General features: G+C 40.9%; 2 protein-coding genes across 3 annotated transcripts in view; both read right to left on the reverse strand.

Moving 5' to 3' along the window:
• The window catches only part of bmper (BMP binding endothelial regulator), a 37,011-nt gene extending 28,613 nt beyond the window's left edge, over positions 1–8,398 (reverse strand). The window contains exon 1 of one of the 2 annotated variants that reach the window (XM_042490158.1): positions 8,268–8,398. In XM_042490158.1, the coding sequence (XP_042346092.1) occupies positions 8,268–8,373 (106 nt within the window). In that variant the 5' untranslated portion in view covers positions 8,374–8,398. Of the gene's footprint in view, positions 1–4,314; positions 4,401–8,267 lie in introns of those variants that run through there. The other variant, XM_042490159.1, reaches the window with a different exon arrangement.
• A 13,352-nt stretch (positions 8,399–21,750) lies between these two features.
• bbs9 (Bardet-Biedl syndrome 9) overlaps positions 21,751–24,978 on the reverse strand; it is a 178,965-nt gene continuing 175,737 nt past the window's right edge. The window contains 1 exon segment of the mRNA XM_042489984.1: positions 21,751–22,518. Coding sequence (XP_042345918.1) covers positions 22,160–22,518 — 359 coding nt within the window. The 3' untranslated portion in view covers positions 21,751–22,159.

Consider the following 24,978-nt stretch of genomic DNA (forward strand, 5'->3'; position numbering starts at 1 on the left):
TTTTTTTTTTTTTTAGCACTTTCTTAAGGTCACTTTCTTGATCTTATGCCGAATGCACTACAAACACAGCGATATTTGACGACTTGGGAAAGAGAACGGGCCGGACAAATACTGAGCATTAATCAAAAGTTACATAAAATTATGAATTAATTACATTATTTTATTTCAGGGTTTTTTTTTTTATTTATTGCCCTTTCATATGTGGACTGTTCTCCATATTTCGTCCATCTAATTATGTGAACGCAGCAAAAAAACTGAATATGGGACTAAAATTCAGCACGTGGACACAAATTTGTCTTTCTCTGGCAGCTGTTTGACAACACGTTCATCAGTACCTTTCAGGGTGGTAATATGTCAGTGTTGTGTTTACAGTTTGTTCTGCTGCCCCCATGTGGCCAAAAAATAAACAAAAATCAAATATCACTGCCTCAGCTTTTTTGAATTTTATTTTCATTTGTCCAATTTTCCATCTGAGCTCTGGACAAAAGCCTGTCTGACACGTGCATTGTGTGTGGTTTGTCTGTCCAGGTAAAAGCAGTGACATTTAAACTGAGGTCTTAAAAATCGTGAGTCAGTCAGTTTGTTACGAGAGCAAATGTAATCCGAGCCGACTGCAGGAAACGACCCCAAACACAAGGGTTTATGGGTAGAAGCAGACAGATGTCAGAGAGAAACGAAGCGCCGGACCGATGCCGGGCTGTTTGTTCATGTGCCAGGTTTGTTTTGACTCTCTAAAATAATAACTTCCTTCCCAGCAGGAACTTTTTGTCATGAGCTGAACCAGGGTCATCGGAGGTAAAGGTAGATCCGCTCTGTCTGAGTGTCAAACTACTTCCTGTTTCCTCCAGCTGATCTTATCTCTCTGAGGACAAGAATATCTCACTGTTTGACCACGATGAGATGTATTTATTTTTTTTAAGAACGACTGATTTTGACCTTTTAGGATTTAACAGCACACTGAACTGAACAACCACATGAGAATAAAGAAACTAAAATGCTGCTACTTTGCTCTCGTATCTCTAGATCTAGCTGTTTTTCGATCATGATTTTTTATCACATTTTCGAAATGTCATTAGGCAGGTTTCCATTAACCCTCAAATTGTGCAAACAGAAACTGCAAATATAAAACACGCCTAATGGAAATGTCAATTTTGGGGGAAAAACCCTCCAATTTATTGCAAAAAAAGTTTTTACGCTCACATGAGGTGGTATTTCAAGTGATTTGAAAAAGCCATACTCCACAAAACTGCAATAAAAACACGTTTTTAGTCCTTTCTAGGTCACATGATGCTATGTCTGCGTGCTTGTCAGTAGGAACTGGCTCCCTCATGATGCAGCAGGAACTACAAGTGCTGTTATTGCATCACATAACTCTGAGAAAGTTTTCAATCTCGAATTCCTCTGTGAAATCGTGGACTATCAGCTCCCAGAAATCCCTCATACGTGGCCGCTCCCACATATAAGGGCCTCGGCTGTAATCAGTGTACTGTGACCTTTGACTTCTGACCTGCTGACTCTTTAGTTTGTTGTAATGTTGGTGATTTCGGAATTGGCCATTTGGCCTTTAACACAATAATTCGACTTTTTCTAACATGTAAACATAGTTAGTGTTTGGTTGGTCTGTTTTGGGGGTGCAACATCTCCATAAACTAAGACCTGCTCCCTATTTCAATATAAACGGCTCATTCTAAGATAACGAAAACAACGATCTTAGTTTCAGGTGATTATACACTACAGAAAACAGTTATGAATACCATGTCTGCCAGTATGTCCCTCAAAGTCTTACAAACTGGACCTTAAACTCTTCAACCGTCACCACAGTAAACTGGAATATGAAGTTTGACAAACATGCCGACAGTAACCTCAGTTGATGTCCAAAGCTAAGAGTCGTACGACACTGAGTTAAAGATCTAAACGCAGTTTGCGTCGGGGGTTTAATGGACTAAAACTCTCCAACAACAGATCCTTACAGCAGCGAGTCGCGCCGTCTGCGAGTTGAGCAGAAAAGCAGCCTGTGGATTCTGGCAGAGCAGACGAACCCTGCCGACTCCACCAGCACTGTAAAATTTACAGCCTTCGAGTGTAATTAAACTGGCAGGGCTGTAAGTGGTGGGGGGTGAGGAGGGTGAGGAGGGCGAGGAGGGCGAGGGTGCAGGGAGGAGAGGGGGAGCTCCGTCTCTGAGGCCTCGTCCTCAGTCTGAAAAAAATACCCTCCTCTTGTGTCTGTCAGCTGCTGTGTTTACCTCACATCCATCTACGAGGATCCCTGATAACGATACTTTTTATTCACATATCGTCAGCTTTAGTCCTCGGCACTAAACATTTCACTGTGATTAAAAGGAAAACCCCAAACTTTTGCTTCCAAAGCAGTGAAAAGGACAGAAAATGAGACAGATAACTTTTAAGAGTTCAGAGTCATTAAAGCTGCAGGAGACTCAAAACTGTGACCTCTCCTGAGTTTAGAGGTCGCACTCTCTGACTGTGAAGGTCGATCAGCCTCTGAAAGTCCATTTTTAGATCCACTTCCAAGCTGGTAAAATACTTAAATTCATTCAATTCTAATGAATTTAAAGTTATTGAGGTAGCTAAATGTCAAATATTATCTGTCTCCAGATCAAATTTTGACCTTTCCGATCCCAAAAACTGTGTTTGTTTGCAACCTCCGTTCATCTGCCTTTAAGACCACGTTTAGACGAGAACAGCCAAACTAAAAACAGAAAAGTTTTCTTATTTATCTATTTTTTTAATCTGGGTTAATATGATAAAATTGTGGGAATGAAAGTAAAAGTATGCACACACATCCAATCCAAACTTAGAGCAGGTGCCAAACCAAATAAGTAAATAGTACAAAGGCATCAAAAAAATGTTTTAAATGGCTTGCAACCAGCAGGGCTCCAGTTATCACATATTTAATGCACCAAAGAGACGTTTCAAGCCACTGTGAGAATGATCATCACGTATACAGATCTGCAAAAACAACCGAAGACGCTGTAGTGTGCATGTCTTCTCCAGAGCTGTGAGTATAAACGAACAAAAAGACACAGGCAAGAGATCACAGTGGTGCAACAAATCTGCAGTTTACTGGAGAAACGTGAATAAACATGCACGCTCAAAGTGCGGCTTTGACGTCACCGTTCTCACACTATCTGTGCATTACCAGTTTACACGGCGACAGAAGGGGTTGTGTCGGAACCTGGTTTCAAAAGTTTGCATTTTCGGGGCCCCAAAAATGCAGTTGTTGTGTGAACGAAAGCCAAAAGTTTAACATTTTATGCCAGAAGCGACGCCGTGTAAACAGGGGCGTAGTCATCATTTCAGAAGTGAGAGGGACAGACTGTTCAGGAATAAACCGACAGTGATTTATCATCCTCACACATTCACCTCGCCTCTCTCCTTAGCGGCTAAAGAACCAAATAACCACAAGCAGCCAGAGTTTGGCCCCCGGGGACCGACTCAAGTTCTTTAAAATGATCAAAATCAAAAGTTTGAGCTGCCAAGCTCCGGATGAGTTGACACAGAATAACCCTTAAGCATCTACAGGGTAAGTAGACAGATTATTAAGTGACAAAACTAAAAATGAAAAGTTTAGTAACAGCTGGAAATTAATCTCAAAGTCACTTTTATGCTATAGATATATTTTCTTAGCCAGTTATAATCTGCCCTCACCTGTGGAGCCTCAGGCTGACGGTCAGTGCTGCAGCCTGCTCTCTGTCCTGACTGCTGTGTGCTGCTTTCTCCCTGATCTGTCTATTGCAATACAGACAAAAATATGTGCAAAGAAATTTCAGTAGTTTAGTGGAGATGAATGTCAACGTCTAATCCCATAAAAGTATTTCCCTATAGCCATGAGTTATAATCTGTCCTCACCTGTGAAGCCTGACTGTCAGTGCTGCAGCCTGCTCTCTGCCTTCTCCCTGCTGTCTATTGCAATCATACAGATTTTAAAAATTAAGTATAGTAGTTGTGAAATAGCTGTGGAAAGGAATCTCAAAGTCACTTTTATGCAATAAATAGATTTTCTCAGCCATATATCCTCACCTGTGAAGCCCCTGCAGCTTTGGTGTTAACTTCTGGTCCTCCTTCTCCTCTCTGCTCTTTCTATTGTTGCATAAAGGTTAAAAACAAACGTGCAAAGCGACAGCGAGCAAAAACTGCGCAGAAATTAAAGAGGAGAGGGTCTATTCCTAGCATGAAGCTAGCTAGCCAGCTACAGGTAACAATAACGTCCGTGCTCTTGTTCACAGAGCTTTATGCTAAATTCATCATACATCATTTAGCGAGCATGATCAACAGAAACAGCTTTACTCAGCTCACACGGTTTATTTTGAAGGATGCAGGTTTTTAGCGTCTTGCTGGTTGGTTTTCTGCACATTTTTTTGTGGTTTTTGAGTTAAAGCCGACGGTTCAGAGCAGCTGCCCGCGCGCGTCAACTGTGTCATGTGATCACAACAAGACAGCGCGTGTACGCCGCCTATCCGTGGTGCGTTTAAAGACTGCTCAGAAAAACGAGTTACGACATGTTGCAAATTAAATGAACGGTTGTAGATAAATGAAGTACGGGGGACAGAGAACACAGATACAGGAAGTCCGTGGGACATGTCCTCTAAAAGTCTGAAATTAGCTTTATATATGGATGTATTGCACATTTTGTTTCCAGTTTCTGGGAAAGAATTCAAATATTTAACTTCACTAAAAGCAGCAATGAAGTTCTGAAGTATTATTTGGAAAATGTACTAAAAGCAAAAGTAAAAACACTCATTATGCAGAATAATTCCCTCTGTATCCGCAGTTACAGTGCTAGAGTAAAAGTACTAAGTTACATCCCAATGCTGTCTGTTTTAGATTAACCAGGGCTGTTTGAAAAGAAATAAATATGTGCTCTGAAGAGATTTATGAAAAACTTTGTTAAAGAAACATATTCAGGAACTTCTCTGCAAGTTTTCCTCCAAATAATTTCACTGTAAAATCTTGATTTTATTTAGCAAAATCTACGAAACCAATTGCCTTAAAAATGTGAATAAACATATCCATTCATCTTAATTTATGTTAACTTTATATCTAACTTTATATCTTATATGCAAGTTACTTTCTTGAAAAGTAAGTTGCAACTTAAAAATGATAACATAAACTAAACCAATGTGTTAGCAACTTCAGTAAACCTAGTTTACTGTGCTGTATATCTGTATTCTGCTGGTTTCACACCAGTCAGTCATATTTGTATTTTCTAAAACACGTTAACAGAACAGAACTCGCAGGTCTCCTGACTTCACCGTCTACAAAACCTTTTTAAGATGATGAAGATAAATCAGAATAACTTGGTTTACTTAAGTTGCCAACACTTAGAAAGAACAAGGTGACTTCACATGACATTTTAAATTTGCAACAACTTCACAAAATTAAGTAAATGCTATTTAATTTCAAGTAAACTTAACACTTAGATAGCCTATAAAGTAAACTATTTTTTTGTTATATTTAGTTTCCTTCTTCAAGGTTTCCAACATTATTTTAAGTCGAATCAACGTGTCAGATTTAACAGTAACTGGGTTTCCATTACAGATTTGTGCAAAACGCGATATTTTCAAATTTTCGATAAAACACAAATGCGAGATGACTGTGTTTCCTTTGAATGATGTTGTGCGACTTCTCCTCTGGTGATACCATTCCATTTACATGGCAATAGATGTTCAAAACATTAGCAGCTTTATTTCTATTGCAGCCACCCATTAAAGCCAATCTAATATTGTCGTAATTTAAGAGTTTAAAAGTTCTCGGTCGCTTCCTCCGTCCACACATACTGAGCCATGTTTTGTGGAATGTCACGTGACTTTTTGTACATTTTCTTCTTCTTTGGGTTTAATGGCAGTTGGCATCTACCTCATTTAGTGTAAAACTTTTTTGCAATAAATGGGAGTTTTGTTTTTTAAACTGACATGTTTCTATAAGACGTATTTTGTATTTGCAATTTCAATTTGAGGGTTAATGGTGCTCAGTGTTTCCTTCCTGTTGTCTGGTGAGTTTATTAGAGTACCATAAACAATTCAGATTCAGTAAAATGCCTTAAAATCTCACTACAGAGAGAAAATATGATCAAGAGCAACAAGTGTAGAGGAGCAGATTTAAAACAGGACGACCTCTGTGCCCGTTTGTTCCACCTGCTGCAGCGACACATTCAACCCTCCAACCATAAAGACCTCCACCCGCCCTCCGCTCTGCGGCTCAGAGACAACAGCCAGGAGGATGCAGAGCCTGGGATGTTTGGGATGCCAGGTGGAGGAATCTGAGCTGCGGCGTAGGATTATAATGCTGCAGCTGATTCAGAGAGGTGGACAGAGGTTTCTGTTTCATGTCAAATAGACACACATGTTTGACTCCAGAGAGCCATCTGGTACAGGTTTGGTCCCCCATCTGATTCCCATCTTTCTGCTGGGAACAGAGATAACAGCCAGTAGAGGGGAAGCCCCGATAATCAAAAATTATTCTTATCAGGGCTCAAACGGATGTGAGTACAGGTAATTCTGTCTCATGTGGATGTTCATATTGATGTAAACCCTTTGTAACATGAGAAAAATGGCTTGACTTTGTTTTAGAAACATAGAAAGCAGGCAAACAGCAGTTTAAAAAAAGACCCAAAAATAGCAAGGCATTGGTACAAACTTGTAAAAAAATTACATGAAATCAGTCCCATTAATAAATAAATAAATAGAAATAGAAAATAACAAAACTTGAAATATTGAAAGTATAAAAATCATATGAATAATTATATATATTTTTTGATACTATATAATAATTATAAATATATTTTTCTTGATATTTTTAAAACATTTTTAAAAACATTTATATTTTTTGCTAATTTTCAGGTCATTTTCTTTTCACCTTTCACTAATGTTTTTGCAGTTTGCAGAACATTTCTTGCCAATTTGCTGCTTGATTTTTATCAGGAGATCAAACCAAGTTGCTCAAACCAACTTTTAAAGATTTAAATGCTTGTTGAGAGGCGCCTGAACGCAGCACAAGAAAACTGATCCAGGTTTCAAAGGGTTAAAAACTGAAGAGAAAGTGAAATGTCTGTTCTGAATCAGATTCTGCAAAGATTTTCTCCTTTTCTTAATGAAATTATCATGAAACTCAACTTCTGTGGACAGAGAAACTCTCTAGAAGGAACCAAATGCATTTAATCTGATCCCCTCTCCTCACAGTGCCAGAGGCTGCAGGTAAGCAGCACGAGTCCCGTCCCCTCGCGCAGCTGATAAGACGCACTAGGGCAGGGCGTCTGGCGGCGCGCGCTCCTTCATCCACCTTTCATTCACTGCCTGTCCATTATTCTCTTTTGTAAAAGCGCTGCAGGGCGAACAAACCATATCCTATGATGCAATGCGGCTGTCAGGGGCGAGCAGCCCGGGGAGAGAGGCGCTCAGTCCGAAGAGAGAGGCGCGCATCAGAGGCCGTTTAGGACGAGCACAGAGCTGCTAAAGAAAGTGATTTACTCTTTACAGCCTACTTTTAACTCAAAAAGTGGTCTAATTATAAGCTCCAGTGACGCAAACAACAATTTGCGCAAAGATCACTTATAATTCCACGCAGACCTTTTCATCCTTAAAGACCTAAATCCTTGTATAATTTCCTTAAATTTGATATAACTGACTTTGATTCTGACTCTTGTCATCATGATTTAGCGCGTCGGGCTGAAAACTACCTCTGCAAACAACAAGCTCTGCTGCAAATGACACGCGCGCCAGGGTGGATTTTGGTGGTATCTCTCCGGCGCAACCCATGTTTCCACTGGAGGAGGCACAGCAATTACTTACAGGGAGGCACCGAGAGGATAACCCGGGTTAAACTGAAAAGCGAGTCTATTTTCATCATGCAGCGCTCATCGGAATACCCTAAGGGCACATTTCAAAACCACAAAAACGCAATTTACTGACTGTTTTCTTTGCGAAATATATTTATGCCAAAAAAATAGGAGCGACGTTATGAAAGAAAAAAGTGCTGGATATTGAGTGTTTTATCCGCATTCTGCTGATTTTTTTTTCCTGGTAATCATGCACCAAACTGGAGTTTTTAATTGGATCTTTACTTGACCACCACATTACTGAGATATAAAAGCCGCAGTGACTTTGATTTTGGTGCGCTCCCCGGCGGAGTAAAACCAGACTGAAGGGGCACGGAGACGCGGTAGACTAAATAACCGGGGGTTTGAGTAGATTTCACGCAAGGTGGGTGTTGTGATGTGTCATTAGGAAGCCATATGATCCCTTTAATCTTACCTGTAATTAGCGGAGAGGAGGACCGGGGCGTTTGCAGCAGCAGCAAAAAGCTGAAGAAAAACCTACAGGTGGACCAGGAGGAAAGGTTCAAGCAGCGGAGCAACATCCTCGGAGTTTCTCCAGGAAAACCAGTTTGGTGAAAACGGTTAAAAAAAATTAATTAAAAAAAACAAAAACAATCCAAGAAGATCCAGACTTCTTTATTCCAGCCAGGAGAGCAAAGTCCTCAATTTGTCAGATTGAAATGCAAAGCCACAATCAGCGCGGAGATTAAACCGACATTAAAATGACAAAGACGCACCGGCGGGCAGGACACAGCGGGGCTGCTCATGTCGTGCGTTGAGAAAAAAAAACCAAACAGGAGTCCCGGGATGAAAACATTCAATGAAATCCTGCAGATGTGCGGATCCCGACAGGAGCGAGCGGAGGGTTTGAAAGTAGATTTCGCTCCGCTCCGGCAGTAAGAGGAGTCCAAACCGAAGAGTCCGAGGTGATCTGAGCTCCAATAAACACGCGCAGCTCGTTTATATCAACCGGAGCGTTTTCAAACAGCTCCGGCTCCGTGACGATCAGCCAGACTGTGACGTTTCTCCAGGAGCGGACTCGTTTGAATCTGCGCTCCTGATCGAAAAGTCCGTTTGACGCATGGATGCTCGATGCCGACTGTCCGGGACGGAGGAGTGTGGACTGCAGTCTCTCTCTCTCTCTCTCTCTCTCTCTCTCTCCCTCTCTGAGCGGCGTAAAAGAGTCGACCTGCCTCTCCTCCTCCTCCTCCTCCTCCTCCTCCTCCCCTGGTATTAAAGCGGACCTCTGGTGTCGGAGCGCACCACAGAGCCAGAAAAAGTCCTGCCTCCTCTGTGCAAGCCGGGACCTCCTCCTGACTCCAGACCTTTCCAAAACCTCCAAGACCCTTTCTGGTCCTCAGACCTGCAGCAGACTTCTCCCTGTCCTCCTCCTCCTCCTCCAGACCTCCTTTTGTTATTCTAAGTTTTTAATAATCGCTGCCTCTGTCTGCTACTACAAAGCTGTGTGTGTGTGTGTGTGTGTGTGTGTGTGTGTGTGTGTGTGTGTGTGTGTGTGTGTGTGTGGAGACAAACCTCCTGCACTGAGATCTAGTTTCATGACCAACAAACCAGGGGAGCTCCATGTGCTTCATGTCTCTGTGTTGTAAATTTAAGTGTTTCAGAGGGAGAAAAAAAATCCTTTTTTATGCTTTCTTTTTTTTTGGTGCTTTTGCAGTTTCGACTTTTGTTGTTTAATATTTCTTTTATATTTATGTATTTAAAAAAAAAAAAGTTTTCCACTTCTGCTGTCTGCAGCTTATTTCCCGAGTTATGGTATCCATGTTCTGTATGATAATTTTTAATGATTTATTTATTTATAAATGTACATTTCTTCACATAAGTTTTTATTTTAGCACTCTCACTGAATTCCTCCATTGGGGATTAATACAGTTTTTTTTCATTTTATCTAAAGCACTTTGGGCTGCATTTTATGTAGAAAAGGTGCTATACAAACAAATATTATTATTATTACTAGTATCCTTATTAAGTGAAAAGAGGACAGAAGTCAAGTGCAACATTTGTGTTGGGGCTACAGCTAATGATTATTAATTATAGACTAATCTGTCGATTATTTGTTCACTTAATCGACTGATTAATGTCACAGAGGAGGAAAGAAACACAAAAAAAAATCACTTTTAAAAATGTGGAATCAAAAATTTGGATTTTTTTAATTTAAAAAAATGACTCAAACCAATTGATCAATTATCACATCTCCCGCAGAATAAGACAGAAGTCAGTGTCCTTCTTAAATGCCCAAAATTGGCAATAAATAGAAATACAGTATTCTGTGAACTCTCTTTGGTGATACTGGTACTGGGAGAATATCTTGAATATTTTTCACCACAAACTACTTAAAAGTTTGTGGACACTGGTGACCTTTAATTTGGAACTGATTTTTCTCCAGGTTTTGGTCCCTTAGATCCAAAGAAGAAAAATCTTAATTCTCCAGCATATAATAATATTTTAGACAGCACTCCTCCAACTTTGTGTTCATGTTTGATTCTTACCTCTTTCAATATGACAGCGTCCTTGTGCACAAAGCGGCTCCACAACGAAATGATGTCCCCAGTTTGGTGTGGAAGAATTTTAGTGGTCTGCACAGAGTTTTGTCCTCAACTCGATCCAGCAGCTTTGGGATAAACCCGAGTCAGACCTGATCACCAAATCAAACATGTTGGATTTCACTGATGCTCTTGTGTCTGAATGGGAGCAAATCTCTGCAGCTGGTTCCAAAATCTGGTGCAAAGCCTGAAATCAGAAGAGTGGAGGCTGTTAGAGCAGCAGATTAATGATTAAATGTGGAATCAAATGTTCAATATGGGAGATCTGTTTGGTGTCTACATACTTTTGGGCATGTACTCTACTCTTCAGATTATTTTTGAAGATTCTTTGGCATCATTAACACACCACGCCAAAAAAAAAAGTTAAGAAGTGACAAGAAAACAACCAGAAAAGTATTTTTTAAAAAAGGAGGGAGAAGGAGAGAAAGAGACATATTAGAAAATTACCAAAAGGAATATTATAATTACATAAGAAAACAAATAAATAAATAATTTAATTATTATTATTATTACTTTTTTAAATTTATTTTTTAAAACTATTTTTGTTGCTAATTTTCTTGTAACTTTTTTTGTAATTTGTTGCTAATTTTTTTTGTCATTTCTTGTTAAGTTGCTCATTTCCTTCCTCCCATGTTTTTCTTTTTTTTCAAAGAAATCAAGTTAAGGGTTAAATCCTTCATCTCTGTGCAAATGAACTTGTCCCTGTGGACATTAAGCTGCAGACAAGGAGCCATGTGGAGCTCTTGAAAGGGTCAAAGGTTCCCAAACTGCGGTCTGGGGGACCTCTAGGGGACACTGATGGACCTCGACAGTCAGTCAAAAGAAAATCAATCAACTTCAGAAACAAATCTTCAAATCCCTCCGACAGATGATTTTAAATGCAAACCTAAACCATAAATGATTCATGTTTAGTTGATTTTGAATGAATCAATAAATGTTGCAGTTTTGGATCAAACTTGAGGCTTCATGCAAACATGAAAAAAACTTCCTGTCAAACTCAACATGCATCTGCAGCACATAAACATTTTAGCATTATGTTCCCATAAATCTGCAGCCTGGAGTCGACATTAAAGTCTTATGTGACAGATGAGGCGGGTTGCATGACAGTCTGTGTGTGTGTGTTTGTGTGTGTGTGTGTCTAGCCTCTTTAAAGTGAAGCTCGTCAGAAGCTCAGACAGGGAGGAAAAGCGAGTCTTCAAAGAAATAATTAGGACCCACCCAGCAGCTTTTAACTGAGCGTCAGCCGCTCGATCTGTGCTGCTGCACGCTGGAAACACACACCAGCCAGGCACGGCCCAGGTGTGTGTGTGTGTGTGTGTGTGTGTGTGTGTCAAAAGGACAGCGAGGAGGAGAGCTAAAAGGGAAATGTGTCAGAGAGACAGTGTGTGTGTGTGTCAGTGCTTTAGAGAGAAAGTTGGAGTGGAGACAATAAAAGTATTTTTTTAAAAAAGCAAGCATGCTGATATGGAAAATTAGTTTTTGTTTCAAAAAACAGTAACAGCATCAATGAGTGTGTGATTCAAAGCAAGTGTGTGTGAGTGTGTGTGTCAAAGAAACGCTAAAAATGTCATGAAAATGTGTGTATCACAGGTAAAGAGTGCCTCAGTGGATGAGGTTGATTTTTGGTAATATTAACCACTAGATGGCAACAGAGAGAGGAAGGGGGTGACCTGGGGTCTGAGCGCGCACATACACACATACACACACACACACACACACACACACACACACACACACTTAAAATCTTCCTATAAATCAACAAATGAGTTATCTGTGAGCTCTGTGACACGAAGAAAAGGCTACTGAAACCTCTCTGATTGGTCTGGGTACGCGACACATCACCTCATCAACATTTGTTCCCGCCCTTTGGACTTGAATAGAAATCAGATTCAGACTTTTTAATGTTAAGTTTGGGAAACCTCTTCCTTAAAGCAATGCTGAAATGCTCCCTGACAGTTTATCCAGCAGCACTTTCCTCCTACAGAAAAGATCTGTGTTACATCGTGTTTTTAGAATGACTAATAGAGCTCATTTCCTCAACACATAAACTAATAAAGAGCAAATGCCAGGCAGCCGAGCAGAAAACAAATGTTTTAAAGGAAGATGTTAGCGAGGGGGAAGTGGATCTGAAAAGGTGAAACAGGCAGAGGAGATATCCTCATTGTGATGGATGGAGCTGCTGCAGGACTGACCTGCAGGCATCACATCCTCATGTGTTTCCAGATCATCTGAGCGTCCTCCTGCCTGCAGGCCGGCTGCAGACGGGTGGCGGGACCCCCGGCAGCCCTGAGGTTAAAGCCCCCTGCAGCCGGCAGGTCTGGCTTTGAGAGGCTGTGAGGGGGGAGGAGGGGGAGAGAGGTTAGACCCAGCTGTCTGAGTCAGGACACACCAACACTAACAGCCAATTTCCACTGCAGGAACCTTTCCAGGGATCTTTTTTTTCAGAAAAATCAAGAACCTTACCTGCATTTCAACTGGAGGAACCAAATTTTTGAATCTAGCACCTTTCTAATGGTTCCTGGACCCCTAAAAGTCCTCGTTCTCAGGCTGGGGCAGCACTCTCTGATGACCAGGGATCTGTCGAGGCCGAGTCTGGAGCGATATTCCATTTAAAATGTGCACAAAATTAATGTAAAGCAATGAACTGTTATCCACTTCAACAAAAACTCTCCCTCTATGTCTTAAAAAACTTCAACAAGTAATTTTGGTTAATTTTGCATAAGGTTAGTAAAGGTTTATACCGGGAGCTGAATTATCCACGGAGGTCTCTTCCTCTCCAAAACAAACAGACCGGCTGATTTTAGCTGCACTAAATGCTCCGATGCTGCTCATCATAGAAGGGTAATGGAGGCCGACACAAAAATGCTCAAGTCCCTATCTGTCGGCGTTGTTTAGTTTGTCTGTTTTGAGCTACTGTAGAAACATGGGGGTGCAACATGGCGATCTCTGTAGACAAGGAGCTGCTCCCTGTGTAGATATAAATTGCTGCATGTCATCCCCATTTTCTCTCACCCTTTCACACTTGTGCTGTCCTATCAATTAAAGGCAAAAACGCCCTAAAAATATCTTTAAAAGAAAACTAAAAAAGAATTGTGCAAGATGACTATTTCTTTACACATATGACTGTTATTGCCGCTTACATAAACTGCAATATTTCCATGTAACGTGTTAAATTATTTCATCCATGTTCAAGTTAGCAGGGCGCTAAACCGGGACTAGCTGAGTCGGCCGACGATAGTCTCTAGTGAGCTTGCTTCACGGAAATGTAGGGTTTTTTTTGGCTGAATGCACCACTGAGCAAATTGTAACCGAGTCTCTTAACACATCCATAGCCAGTACCACCGATGTGCATAAACGAATCCGTTCATCACTACTTACAACATTAATTCTGTCATGTTTTCGTCTGCTGTTTGAACTTTGACTAGAGCTCTTTTAAACACATTTTATTCTGAAGCGGTTAAGTCGCACTGACTGATCAACTATTAATCTCATTTTCACACAACAGGAGTGGATTTTTCTTTACTTATTTTCCAGAAATTCCATTAAAATTAGTGCTAAACTTGACAATCGTTTCTCACCTGTCTCAGCATCCTAAGCCCCGCAGACGTTGGTCAGGGGCACAAAGGGTGGAGCGGCACAATAAAAACACTAATTGTCTCATGTAGTTATTTGTATTTTACATCCTTGTAAGGACTCAGTTTTAGAGGTTTATGGAGCTTTTTATGAAAGATTTGAGTACTTTTTCACAGCAAATCAACACCCTGGAAACATGAGTAAAGAGCTAAGGGTTTGGTGAATATTTCAGGATGTGAAGAAGTGTTTCTTTCAGAGGGAGGAGAGCAGCAGGACCAGAGTGGGAGGTCTGGGATCTATCACGTTCCCAGCTCTCCCAGTTTACAAGCTCCTCATGGGGAAGTGGGGCAGCGAACTAATCTCTTGGCGTGTATCGCTGTTGTCGGACACATATCTGCAGAAAGTGTAATTTTCAGAGAGGAATGCTTTTCTTACCAAATCCGAGGGCCCAGAGGTCACGAAACTCACTCGGCACATAATTGACTCTGTAAACTGAAAACAGTCAGAGTGCAGTGGTGAGGGGTTTTTCCCTCCGTGATTACAGCGCAGTTCAGCTTTCAGCTCCTTACCTGCTGCTCTGGACCACAACCTGAAAACACACACACACACACACACGCACACACACTAACACAGTGCAGACATCCTCCTCCTGCAGGCAGAAACACAGCAGACATGTTCACTGGCTGTTTTTAAAGGTCAAACAGAAACGATGCTTTCGATGCTGTGTGTTTCCAACATTTTAGTATCTAATGTGATTTTTTTTCCCCACAGAGACCGCACACAGAGTCCCTTCTTTACGCCACCTTTGCACTTTTCACACAGAACAAAACATTGGCAGCATCATGTCGCTCCATTGTGTGATTTTAGACAGCATGCAGGCATCACGGAAATACAAAGAGGCGTGATACTTAGCATGCCCTCTAGTTTGACATATAACATGCTGCACTTCTGCGGCACTTTATAAACAATAAAAATAAAATAACAGATCAACAAGAACCATTTAGCATCCCTGTTATCTGACGGCTGATCTCGTCCTCTGCACAGAGAAGGAGCTCCTGGAGCTCATTAGGTGGGTTTCCATTAAAGATTTGCACAAAACTTAAGCAATACTTTTGAAATTGTGAGATGACTGTGTTTTCACTGAGTGATGTTGTGCGACTTCTTCTCTGGCGAGCCCCTTATACGTGGGAGCGGATACTATGAGGGATTTCTAGGAGCTGACAGTCCACGATTTCACAGATGAATTGTGGATTCAAAACATCCGAATGATCCGCTGAACTTTTTTCGAATGCCTCCTCATGTGAGCATAAAAACTTCTTTGCGAAATTTGTTTTTTTGCAAAATTGATGTGTTTTGATTCAGCGTTTTTTGTATTTGCAATCTCATTTTGCGAAATTTGAGGGTTAATGAAAACCCGCCTTCTGTTTTCACTATTTGCAGATATTTTTTAGCTGCTGTTCTTCTTCGAGTTAGCTGGTGGGTTGCACACATGAAGGGTTTCTTTTTGTCATGTTATTTTCTTTTATGGAAAATGTATTAATGTATTCATTTTGAATTAATCTAGTTTAAATTTTAAATAGAAAAACTTTTGTGGTAATTTTGTAATAATTGTCTCCATTATGACCAAAACAATAACCTGCAACATCCCTAATAAAATAGAAACAGAAGGTGTGAACATGAATGCTAGCAGTGGAGGAGAAAATCAGATCTCATATATTTTGTATCTTTCCACACAGAGGAGAGAAGATGTTGTAACGTCACACAGAGAAACAAAAACATGATGTACCTGCGTTACCATGGAAACAAAGCATAATTTCTGGTAATTGTCCCTTGGGATCAAAACATGGGATCAGTATTGTTCACACAAAAAAGAAATCCGAGCCACTTAAGTTCCCCGTGGCGGAGGTGAAACGCTGCTGACGCTTCAAATCTGCAGCGAGAGTAAAATGATGCGGCAATTATCTGATCCAGTTTGTTTACGCCTTAAAGCCCGCCAGACAGAAATAAGCTCCGAAATAAAACCCGCAGTGAGCCGGCTGCTTGGCTGCGGCCCGGTTACACTTTGATTGTTGGAGCATTGTTGTTTGATGTTTTTACCAGCTGGGTGTGTGCCGCCATGTTTGGTGGTTCCTCACATCAGAGCCGGTTTACTGCGCCAAGGCGAGAATGAGGGAAGACGTTACTGAAGAGGAAAAAAACAAAATCTGGGTAAGTGTTTAAAGTCACAAACTGAGAGAACAAAGGAGGAAGACGATGGAGCTCTTGACTGAAGGAGGGAGGTGAAGAACGGGTTTTGTAGGAGAGGAAAAAGTGGGCGGATGGAGGAGAAATGAGTGCGGATGTCCACTGGATGTGGCCGTGTCGTGTCTCTGTTGTGGTTCAAATGTCCAGACTGACTTATAGAGCATCTTGTTTCCCGCTCAGTTCAGAGCTGCTTTGCTACTTTTCCATATTTTAAACCAGGAATACTCCACGTGTTTTGCTTTGGGGCCACTTTTGCAAAATGACAGGAAGCCAGGGGCCAGACGCAGCCGCCCCATACATAGGATTTTACGACCTCTAGAATTTTAGGATGTTTTTAGGATCATAAGGCATATAGGATTTCAGGACATTGCTAGGATTTTAAGGCATTTCTTGGATTTTAGGAATTTTCTGGAATTTTAAGGTGTTTCTTGGATTTAAGGACTTTTAAGGATGTTTCTTGGATTTTGAGTTTTCTAGAATTTTAAGGTGTTTCTTGGATTTAAGGACTTTTTCAGGATTTTAGGATGTTTCTTGGATTTAAGGACATTTTAAGGATTTAGGATGTTTCTTTGATTTAAGGACTTTTTAAAGAGTTTAGAATGTTTCTAGGATTTTGAGACTTTACTAGGTTTTTTAGAACCTTTCTCAAAATTTAGGATGTTTTCAGGATTATAAACATTTCTAGGATTTTAGGACATTTATATGATTTTAAGTATTTTCTAGGATTTTAGGACCTTTGTAGAGTTTTAGGACATTCTCAAGAATTTTAGGATGTTAATAGGATTTTAAGACGTTTATAGGATTTTAGGATATTAGAACTTTTCCAGGATTTTAAGACATTTCTAGGATTTTGGAATGTTTCTAAGATTCTAGGATGTTTCTTGGATTTTAGTGCATTTTTAGAATTTTAGGACATTTTTAGGATTTTAGGGCTTTTTAAGAACTTGAGGATGCTCCTACAGCTTTAGGACGTTTCTAGGTTTTTAGGACTTATCAAGGACTTTAGGACATTTAAAGGATCACATCATATTTTTTATTGTGAAATGGAAAATAGTTGCTTCCTTCTTAACTCCCATCAGCACATTGCTCACATGATCACAGCCTTCCAAAATTCGAAAAATTCGGTTGTGTAAAGATATATTTATATATATTTATATATCATGTCGCTCATATTTATATATATATTTCTTAACAAATATTTAAAACAAAACTCAAACATGACCGACAGTTTGTGTCACTTAAGGATTTCTTTACGATTGAAAATATGGCCAAAGAAATTTGAGTTGGCTCTATACAGAAAAAAAAAATCCACAATTCAGGGAAGGAAGCCCTCCTGTGAGTGTGGAAGGGTGGAGTATTAAAATATGAGAGAAAACAATGAAGAGAGGCTGATAATTTAGTGAACGATGATGGATAGAGAGATCAGAGGAGAGGGATTGCAAAACAGTTACTGAAAAGGGAAAGAGGGAATAGAGATTCGGACAGAATTAGGGTCAGTGAAAAAGACAGAGAGAAGAGAAAATGGATGTGACATGGATGGAAAAAACGGCGAGAGAAAAGAAAAAGGCTGGTTTTTTTTCTGAGGTGTCAACAGAAACATGGAAGACAAGTGAAAAAGGTGATCGATGTGAAATTCAAAAATATAGAAATGAAGGGAAAGATGACACAGGGCGGGATAAAAACAGACACGAGCTGAGGGAGAGAAAAAGAAAATATTTGAGTGACGGAGAAAGAGAAACAGATGAATTGAAAGAGAAGTGTTTTTGTGGGTTGTAACTTTATCTGCAGCGCTCCTTTATGTCCACACTCTGAGAGCTGCTGCCAGATTCAACAGCAGCAGCTCTGCTTTAGCACCGTTACTCAATCTGCAACCGCGCTCGCCTCCGCAGCCCCGCAGAGAAAACAAAAAACATCTCTTCAAACACCGTCAAACTGAGTCCTGTTCATCAACCCGACAAGTGCTTGGTTCGTTTCTACACTTTGTCCACAACTCTCCAGAGAACACAGAGAAATGTAAGAATTGTGTTCGAGAGACCACGGAGAGTCGGAAATTATGAAATATGCCACAACTCCAGGGATTTTATGCAATGTCAAACCAGTACGGTGACTCAAGGCCATCTGGCATCGTATAACGCACTTCAAAACCTCGCTGCTCATTGTTTTCTATGCAAATCTGCATCCCACCGACTGTTTGACAAGCACCAGATTGTCATCGACTTTGCAGACAAGTGACAGATTTATCAGATTCACTCTCTGAATCAGCACGTATCCTCGTTTGTAACTTCCTCTCAGAACCCATCGGATATCAATGTGATGATACTTGAGCATCTCGAGGCCATACGGCCAATATTATGGAGGTTACAATGTGGATAAGGAAAAGGTCACAAAAGACATCCAAGTCAAGACTTTCTCCGCCGTGCTCTCGTCATTCTTTATCGTCCAATTAGCAACTTTAGACTTGAGGGACACGACCTGTTGGTCCAGCCCATTCTCGCTCTGAGTTAATCAAATAGCGCCACTCTGTCAGTGCTTTCGGCGTACGAGCGTGATGCCAGAAGCCACCTTCTGTGTCAAACCAGAACGTAGCTGGATGGCGTCAGATGAGAACGCGCTCGGTCAGAACTGGTGGCGTTGTAGTGATACGCTGGCGGCCGGCTGGGGGGCACCAGATGCATCCACATGCAGCACGCATGGGCAGCGTCTCTTGAGAACACAGTCAGACGGATGGATGTGCGTGTTTGTCTGTGACTTTCCGCACTGTTGTGTAAATAAAAGGATCACGCCGCTTCATCCCATCACGTGTGCATTTGTTGACATCACAGTAATGGCATCCTGGAGCGTAAATAGCTGACGCAGAGGGATACCCAAAACGTCACGAGTAGGCGCGGGAGGTCTCCATGTGACAAGTTGGGACTTTTAATTCTCTTCCAGTCGCTCCGTATTTCTCTTAAGAATGGTTACAAAAAATACTTAAATGAGATTCAGATTGTTTCATTTATCAAAACAGCTGGCAGGTAATTGGGTAAAAATACATTAAATTTAATGTGTTAAGCTTCACTTACAACATCGTGAAATAAAGCATTATTTGAACTTTACCCAACAAGCTTCCAGCAATGAGGAGAACTTCCTGTCTGGATGAGATTTGTGTTTCAAAGCAACATGAACGATGAAGACAACACTTCATAGGTTCAGAAATTAACATCATAACATGAAATTTGTCACAGTTACGGTCTACTTACGTTTTCAGTGGGAGAGCACAGTGCAGACGATCCAGTGCTGAAATCCTAAATTCTTTTATGTCACGTAACTTTCAGTCTGGAAGGAGCTTTAAGTGACGGATGACGTCTTCTGGTGAAAAATCAGCAGCCCTGTAGCTCAATAATAATAATCAAATGAAAAAACAATTCAGAGGAAGATTATGTGACTCAACGTTATCATTCACTTCTGGACATCTGGAAAAAAAAAATCAAGAACACAGCGCATTTCCAAGTCACTGTTACATCAAACAAAATGGCAATAAAGCATTAACTGAACGCTTCAATTACTCACAGTAGATTACTTTTATTACTAAATATTTCATAAATAAGGTTTCTCTGACTCGTTGATTTAGGATCCTCTTCGGTCTGCAGGTCGTCGTCTTTGGGAACAAACTGCATCTACAAAAGCAGACTCAGAACTGGAGCCCGGTACGTCTCAGCTAATACAAAACGTTATCTACGCTACAAACATTCAACGTATTCTGAAACAGTGACAGTATGTGACAGTATCTTTGTGTCCAACCGCTGGAACATCACACAGTTTTCTAGCTATCCTCCTTGGCAAGTTTATCTGGTTTTTGTCTGCTAAAAGTTCCAAATATTGACATCTTAAAAACACAAAAAAAAACCTGAAACTGAACATACAGACGAGGTACAGACGTGTGGTGTTGCACAGCATCGATGGCCGAGGACAAGAAGCTTTAAGTCAAATACAACTTGAAGCTCCTACGTTGTGTGTGTGTGTGTGTTTGTGTCCAGTGAAAAAAGAAAAACATTTTTTAACTTTGTAATTCCCACATCAACCAGCTCCAGTCTTTAACCCCTTGAAACCCGAGCAAATTGGCTCAATTTATTTAAAAAACATGGGAAAAAAGGCAATGAGCGAACTATGAGGAAAAAACTCAGATGCCAAAGAGGCAAGAAATTAGTAAAAAGTATGTAAGTAAGAAAATTACTTAAAAATCAAACAAACAAAAACTGGAAAACAAACAAAAAAAACAACTAAAAAAAAAACAAGATGACAACTTGCACAAAATGCTTAAAAATTAAAATAATTCTGAATAAATAATTATGATAATTGGAAACATCTGTGGACATTTCCCCCTAGCTTTATAATAAAATAATTTTCTAAATCCACTATTTTTTTGATTTCTTGCCAAGTTGCCCATTTTTCCCCCATGCCTTTTAAAAAAAATCAAACCAATTTGCTCAGATAACTGATATTAGAAGTCTGAATAAAATCGTTAAATAATCATTTTCTGTAATGAAAGATCTCCTCAGAATGTGCAGAAATCAAACAAAACCTTTCTTTCTGCATGATTAGATACCACTAAAGGTAGGAGAAGAAGTTTCTTTGTTTTCGTTGGAACTTCAGTGAACTGATTTTTTCAGATTTTTTGGACATAATTTCGTACCTTGTTTAGTTTATTGTAAAAGCTACACCTTCAGTTTGTTTGTCTGTTACTGACAGACTCTGTTCCTCCTCTGGCACCAGTGATGGTCCTTATGGTCACATATCAAACTGGAGCTGGCCAAAGCTGCTGCTGATGTTACAGATGACACGAGTGCTGAGTTTCCTCGAGTGTCTCTGATTTCCTCCGAGTGCATCCGAGTTCTTCCAAGTTTCTCTGAATGTCTCTGAGTGTCTCTGAGTGCCTCCGAGCTCCTCCGCCTCATGATGCTGAAGATGAGCAGATGCAGTGTCGGGTGTCAGAGCTCTGCAGACTCTCCTCCTGCTTTTCCCAGAAAACACCCAGTTGGTCCCAGATGTACAAAAACAACCTCAGGTTTGACTCTGCAGCACCAAGTCCGTGTCCATCAGCAGCCGCATGTCCTTGAGTGTCCCAGATTTCGACAGGGAGAGGTCAGAGGGGGAGGAGAGGGTGGAGGAGGAGGCGGCAGAGGCTGGAGGATGTGGCCTTGATTTACCCGGAAGCAGCGGTGCTGCTGGACGCAGCGGGCGATTTATTCTTAGTGGCGAGGCGGGGGAGGCTCTGGTGAGGCCCGGTGCCACACGAGGCGGCGAGAGGGCGGGTCTGACGTCACATCCAGGAGCGTGCGTGGGCGGGGGGGTGGTTTGGGGCCTGAGCAGGATTAGGGAGGCGCAGGGCTGCGGGTTCAACTGCTGCTGAGGCTAGACGGAGGAGACGAGGAGGAAGGAGAGTCAGCGAAATGTCTGAGGAGAGGAGGAGGATTCTGCCTTCATCCTCGCTCTCCTCGGGCTCCGAGCTCACCACAGCTGCCCAGCGAGTGCGCGCGCACACACACACACACACACACACACACACACACACACACGCACATATGTGGTTCAGCAGCAGTGTGTGAGTGTGCGTGCGTGCGTGTGTGTGGATCAGTTATTACTAGACGATGTAAATATGTGTCTGGGAGGAAACTGTTCTGCTAATGACACATGTGGCCTTGACGGAGTATATTTACATGTAAATATATTTTGGGACTGCATATGTGAAGTGTGTGTGTGTGTGTGTGTGTGTGTGTGTGTGTGTGTGTGTGTGTGTGTGTGTGTGTGTGTGTGTGTGTGTGTGTGTGTGTGTGGCGTGGAGTTATCCGGTCTTGTATACGTTTACATGGACTGTGTATATGCATGTGTGTATGTTTACGTGTGCGAGCCGTGCTGTGTATGTGACATGTATGTATGTTTGTGTCTGTATGCATCATGTGAGCGGCTCCTGTCAGCCCTCTCCTGCCTCCGGCTCCTTCTTCTTCTCTTTCACTTTTATTGACGACTTCCTGGACACTTTCTTGTCCCCCGACTCCTTGCTGGCCTCCTTCCCTTCCTTGTCCTTCTCCTTCTTCTCCTTTGATGACTCCTTCTTCTCCTTAGAGGAGGAGGATTCCTTCTTGGACTCCTTTTTCGCCTCCTCTTTGGGCTCTTTGCTTGACTCCTTTTTGGACTCCTTCTTCTCTTTGGATGACTCCTTCTTCTCCTTTTTCGCCTCTTTGACGGGCTCTCCTGCACCTTCCACCTCCTCTCTCAAGCTGGCCTCTAACGCCTCCCTGGACACCTCCTTCTTCTCTTTGGAGTCTTTATCTAAAAACAAGAAGGAGAAGAAGAGATCATTACTGAACACGTCTACATATGACTTTTTATCTTCTTGACAAAATCTGCATTTCAGTCATTGTGTGGACAAAAGTCTCCAAGTCTCACTGAGAGCAGAGATACTCAACTTGCTTTGATTGGGGGCCATTTTTGCAAAATGACAGGAGGCCAGGGGCCAATCGCAGCAGCCCCATACATGACTCTAGGATTTAAAGACTTTTCTAGCACTTTTTTAGCACATATTTCTTGGATTTCAGGAGGTTTCTCAGATTTCAGATTTCATTCTTGGATTTTGGTATTTGTCTAGGATTTTAGGTCATTTCTTGGATTTTAGGATGTTTGTAGGATTTTGGGACTTTTGCTCAGATTTTAGGATGTTACAGGGTTTTTAGATGTTTCTAAGATTTTAGGACATTTTTGGATTTTAAGGACATTTCTCAGATTTTAGAAGGTTTCTAGGATTTTAGGACATTAGGGTCTTAACTAGACCCTAATGTCCCCCTGTCAGGGGGTGTGGGGGATCCTCCACTCGCACTTTTTTTTGGATAAACATTTTGATGCTGTTTAATGCACTGTGGTTCCCTAATGTATACTAAAAAACATAAACAATTCCTACTGTGAATCTTTTTTTTTTTAAATTGTGTATTAGAAAATAGCTGGGGAGCCACCTGAGATACTCGTTGGGGCAAAATTTGGCCCACATTTCCACACGATTCTGAGGCTTGCCAATTTTTTTGTGTGAAACGCAATTTTCAGCAAAAACAGAGAACAAATATTGTATACTAAAAATCATACTGACATTACATAAAAATACAATAAGAAATAATAAGAAAGAAATACAAATATATCTGTTTTATTTTCTGTTTCAAAATAAAAGCCCCCTAAAACAGTCTCCATTTTCCTTGTTAACACGAGGCTTTGTCTTGAGAAATATTTGCAGGACCATTTTGCTGACAACACAGTGGCTGAGCAGCTCCAAAAATTAGTGGAAAATCAGCTGTTAATTGTGAAAATAGTAACAGCAGCAGACGGCTCTGCAGCAGACGGCTCTGCAGCAGACGGCTCTGCAGCAGACGGCTCTGCAGCGGCGCCGCAGCAACAACGCAAGCCTGCAAGCTGCAGCAGTTCAGCGCGGAAGCTGTCACGCGCTGCTTGCCCATGCAGTGTGTCCTGTATGTCATTTTTTTCCCCCTATGGGACAAAAGTCACAGTTTAGGCGTTTACATTAGACATTATCTGTGAAGAAGCACAAAAGAGCGATTTAATCTTTTCTGCACTGGAATGTCAGATCAGATCAACTTATTCTTTATAATCACAGAGTGACAAATTAAACATCAACAAGAGCAATAATACCCCCTTTACTCCGTCATCGGCAAAATCCACACTGAAAACGAGGACTTACAGAGAACTGAGCAGATGAACCTCAAAATTTTCAAAAAGCTCAGTTTTCTTTGTCAGCCTTGAAGCACGAGGCTGCTGGTTTTTAGATTTATCTGCTGCTTTGTTTCTGAGTGTGAAAAATGTTGGTTTTGTTTGGACGGAATGCCAACACAGAGAAAATTATGTATTTTCAGATTTAGCCGTCTTAGTTTAGACATGGTCTGAAAACCACATCTCATGTTGAGGTTTGAGCTGCAGCTGAAGCACAAATCAAATTTCTAGAGCACACAGTAACTACAGTGGAGCAGCGTGTGACTGTAGAAATGTGTGGGCCCTCATGCAGCAACACTCTCTTAAATTTCTCTTATATTTTCAGATGAGAAAAAGAGAAGTCAATTGCAGATTCACCAAACGCTCTTTAACCATCCAAAATCTGCTCTTATGCAGATGTGCTCAGTGCTGGATCCCAGTATTAAATATGACTTACACAATTATAAAAATAGTTGCCTTTTTATTTTATAATGAAATGAGTGAAGTGAATTTTATGAAGTAGTTATTTCTTTAACCCTGAACTTTAATAACCAGTTATTATAATCACTCTAAAACATGATCTAAATTTCATTATATAACATTTATGGATTTTATAAATGTTCCTCAAATGTAAAATTCATTTTTCTTTGCGCTGGGCAACAATTTGAGGCCTGTGAAAATGTTTTTCTCTTATCTTGGTCAGAGAGTCGCCACCAGTCATAAAATTTGCTCTTAGAGAGAGAGAAAAAAGAAGAAGAAAACATCTGTGAATCCCCAAAATCCTTGTGTACTAACAAAATAAGAACAAATGGTGGTTAGGAGCAAAAACAAGAGAAAATTTGGCCCAATGTAGAATGAGTAGAGAAATTGTTTCAGCAGGTGGAGCAAATCAGGGCTTGTGTGATCTCAAACACTCCAATTTTTCTTTGTAATGGATCATTTTAAATGTCAATACAGCTGATCACAAAGGACAGCGGTTTTCATCAGTCTGTTTATGTGGATTTTGTTTGTTGATCAGCAGAATGAATTAATTATTCTGTA

The sequence above is a fragment of the Plectropomus leopardus genome, chromosome 7 (genome assembly GCF_008729295.1).
Source record: "Plectropomus leopardus isolate mb chromosome 7, YSFRI_Pleo_2.0, whole genome shotgun sequence".
Lineage (NCBI taxonomy): Eukaryota > Metazoa > Chordata > Actinopteri > Perciformes > Serranidae > Plectropomus > Plectropomus leopardus.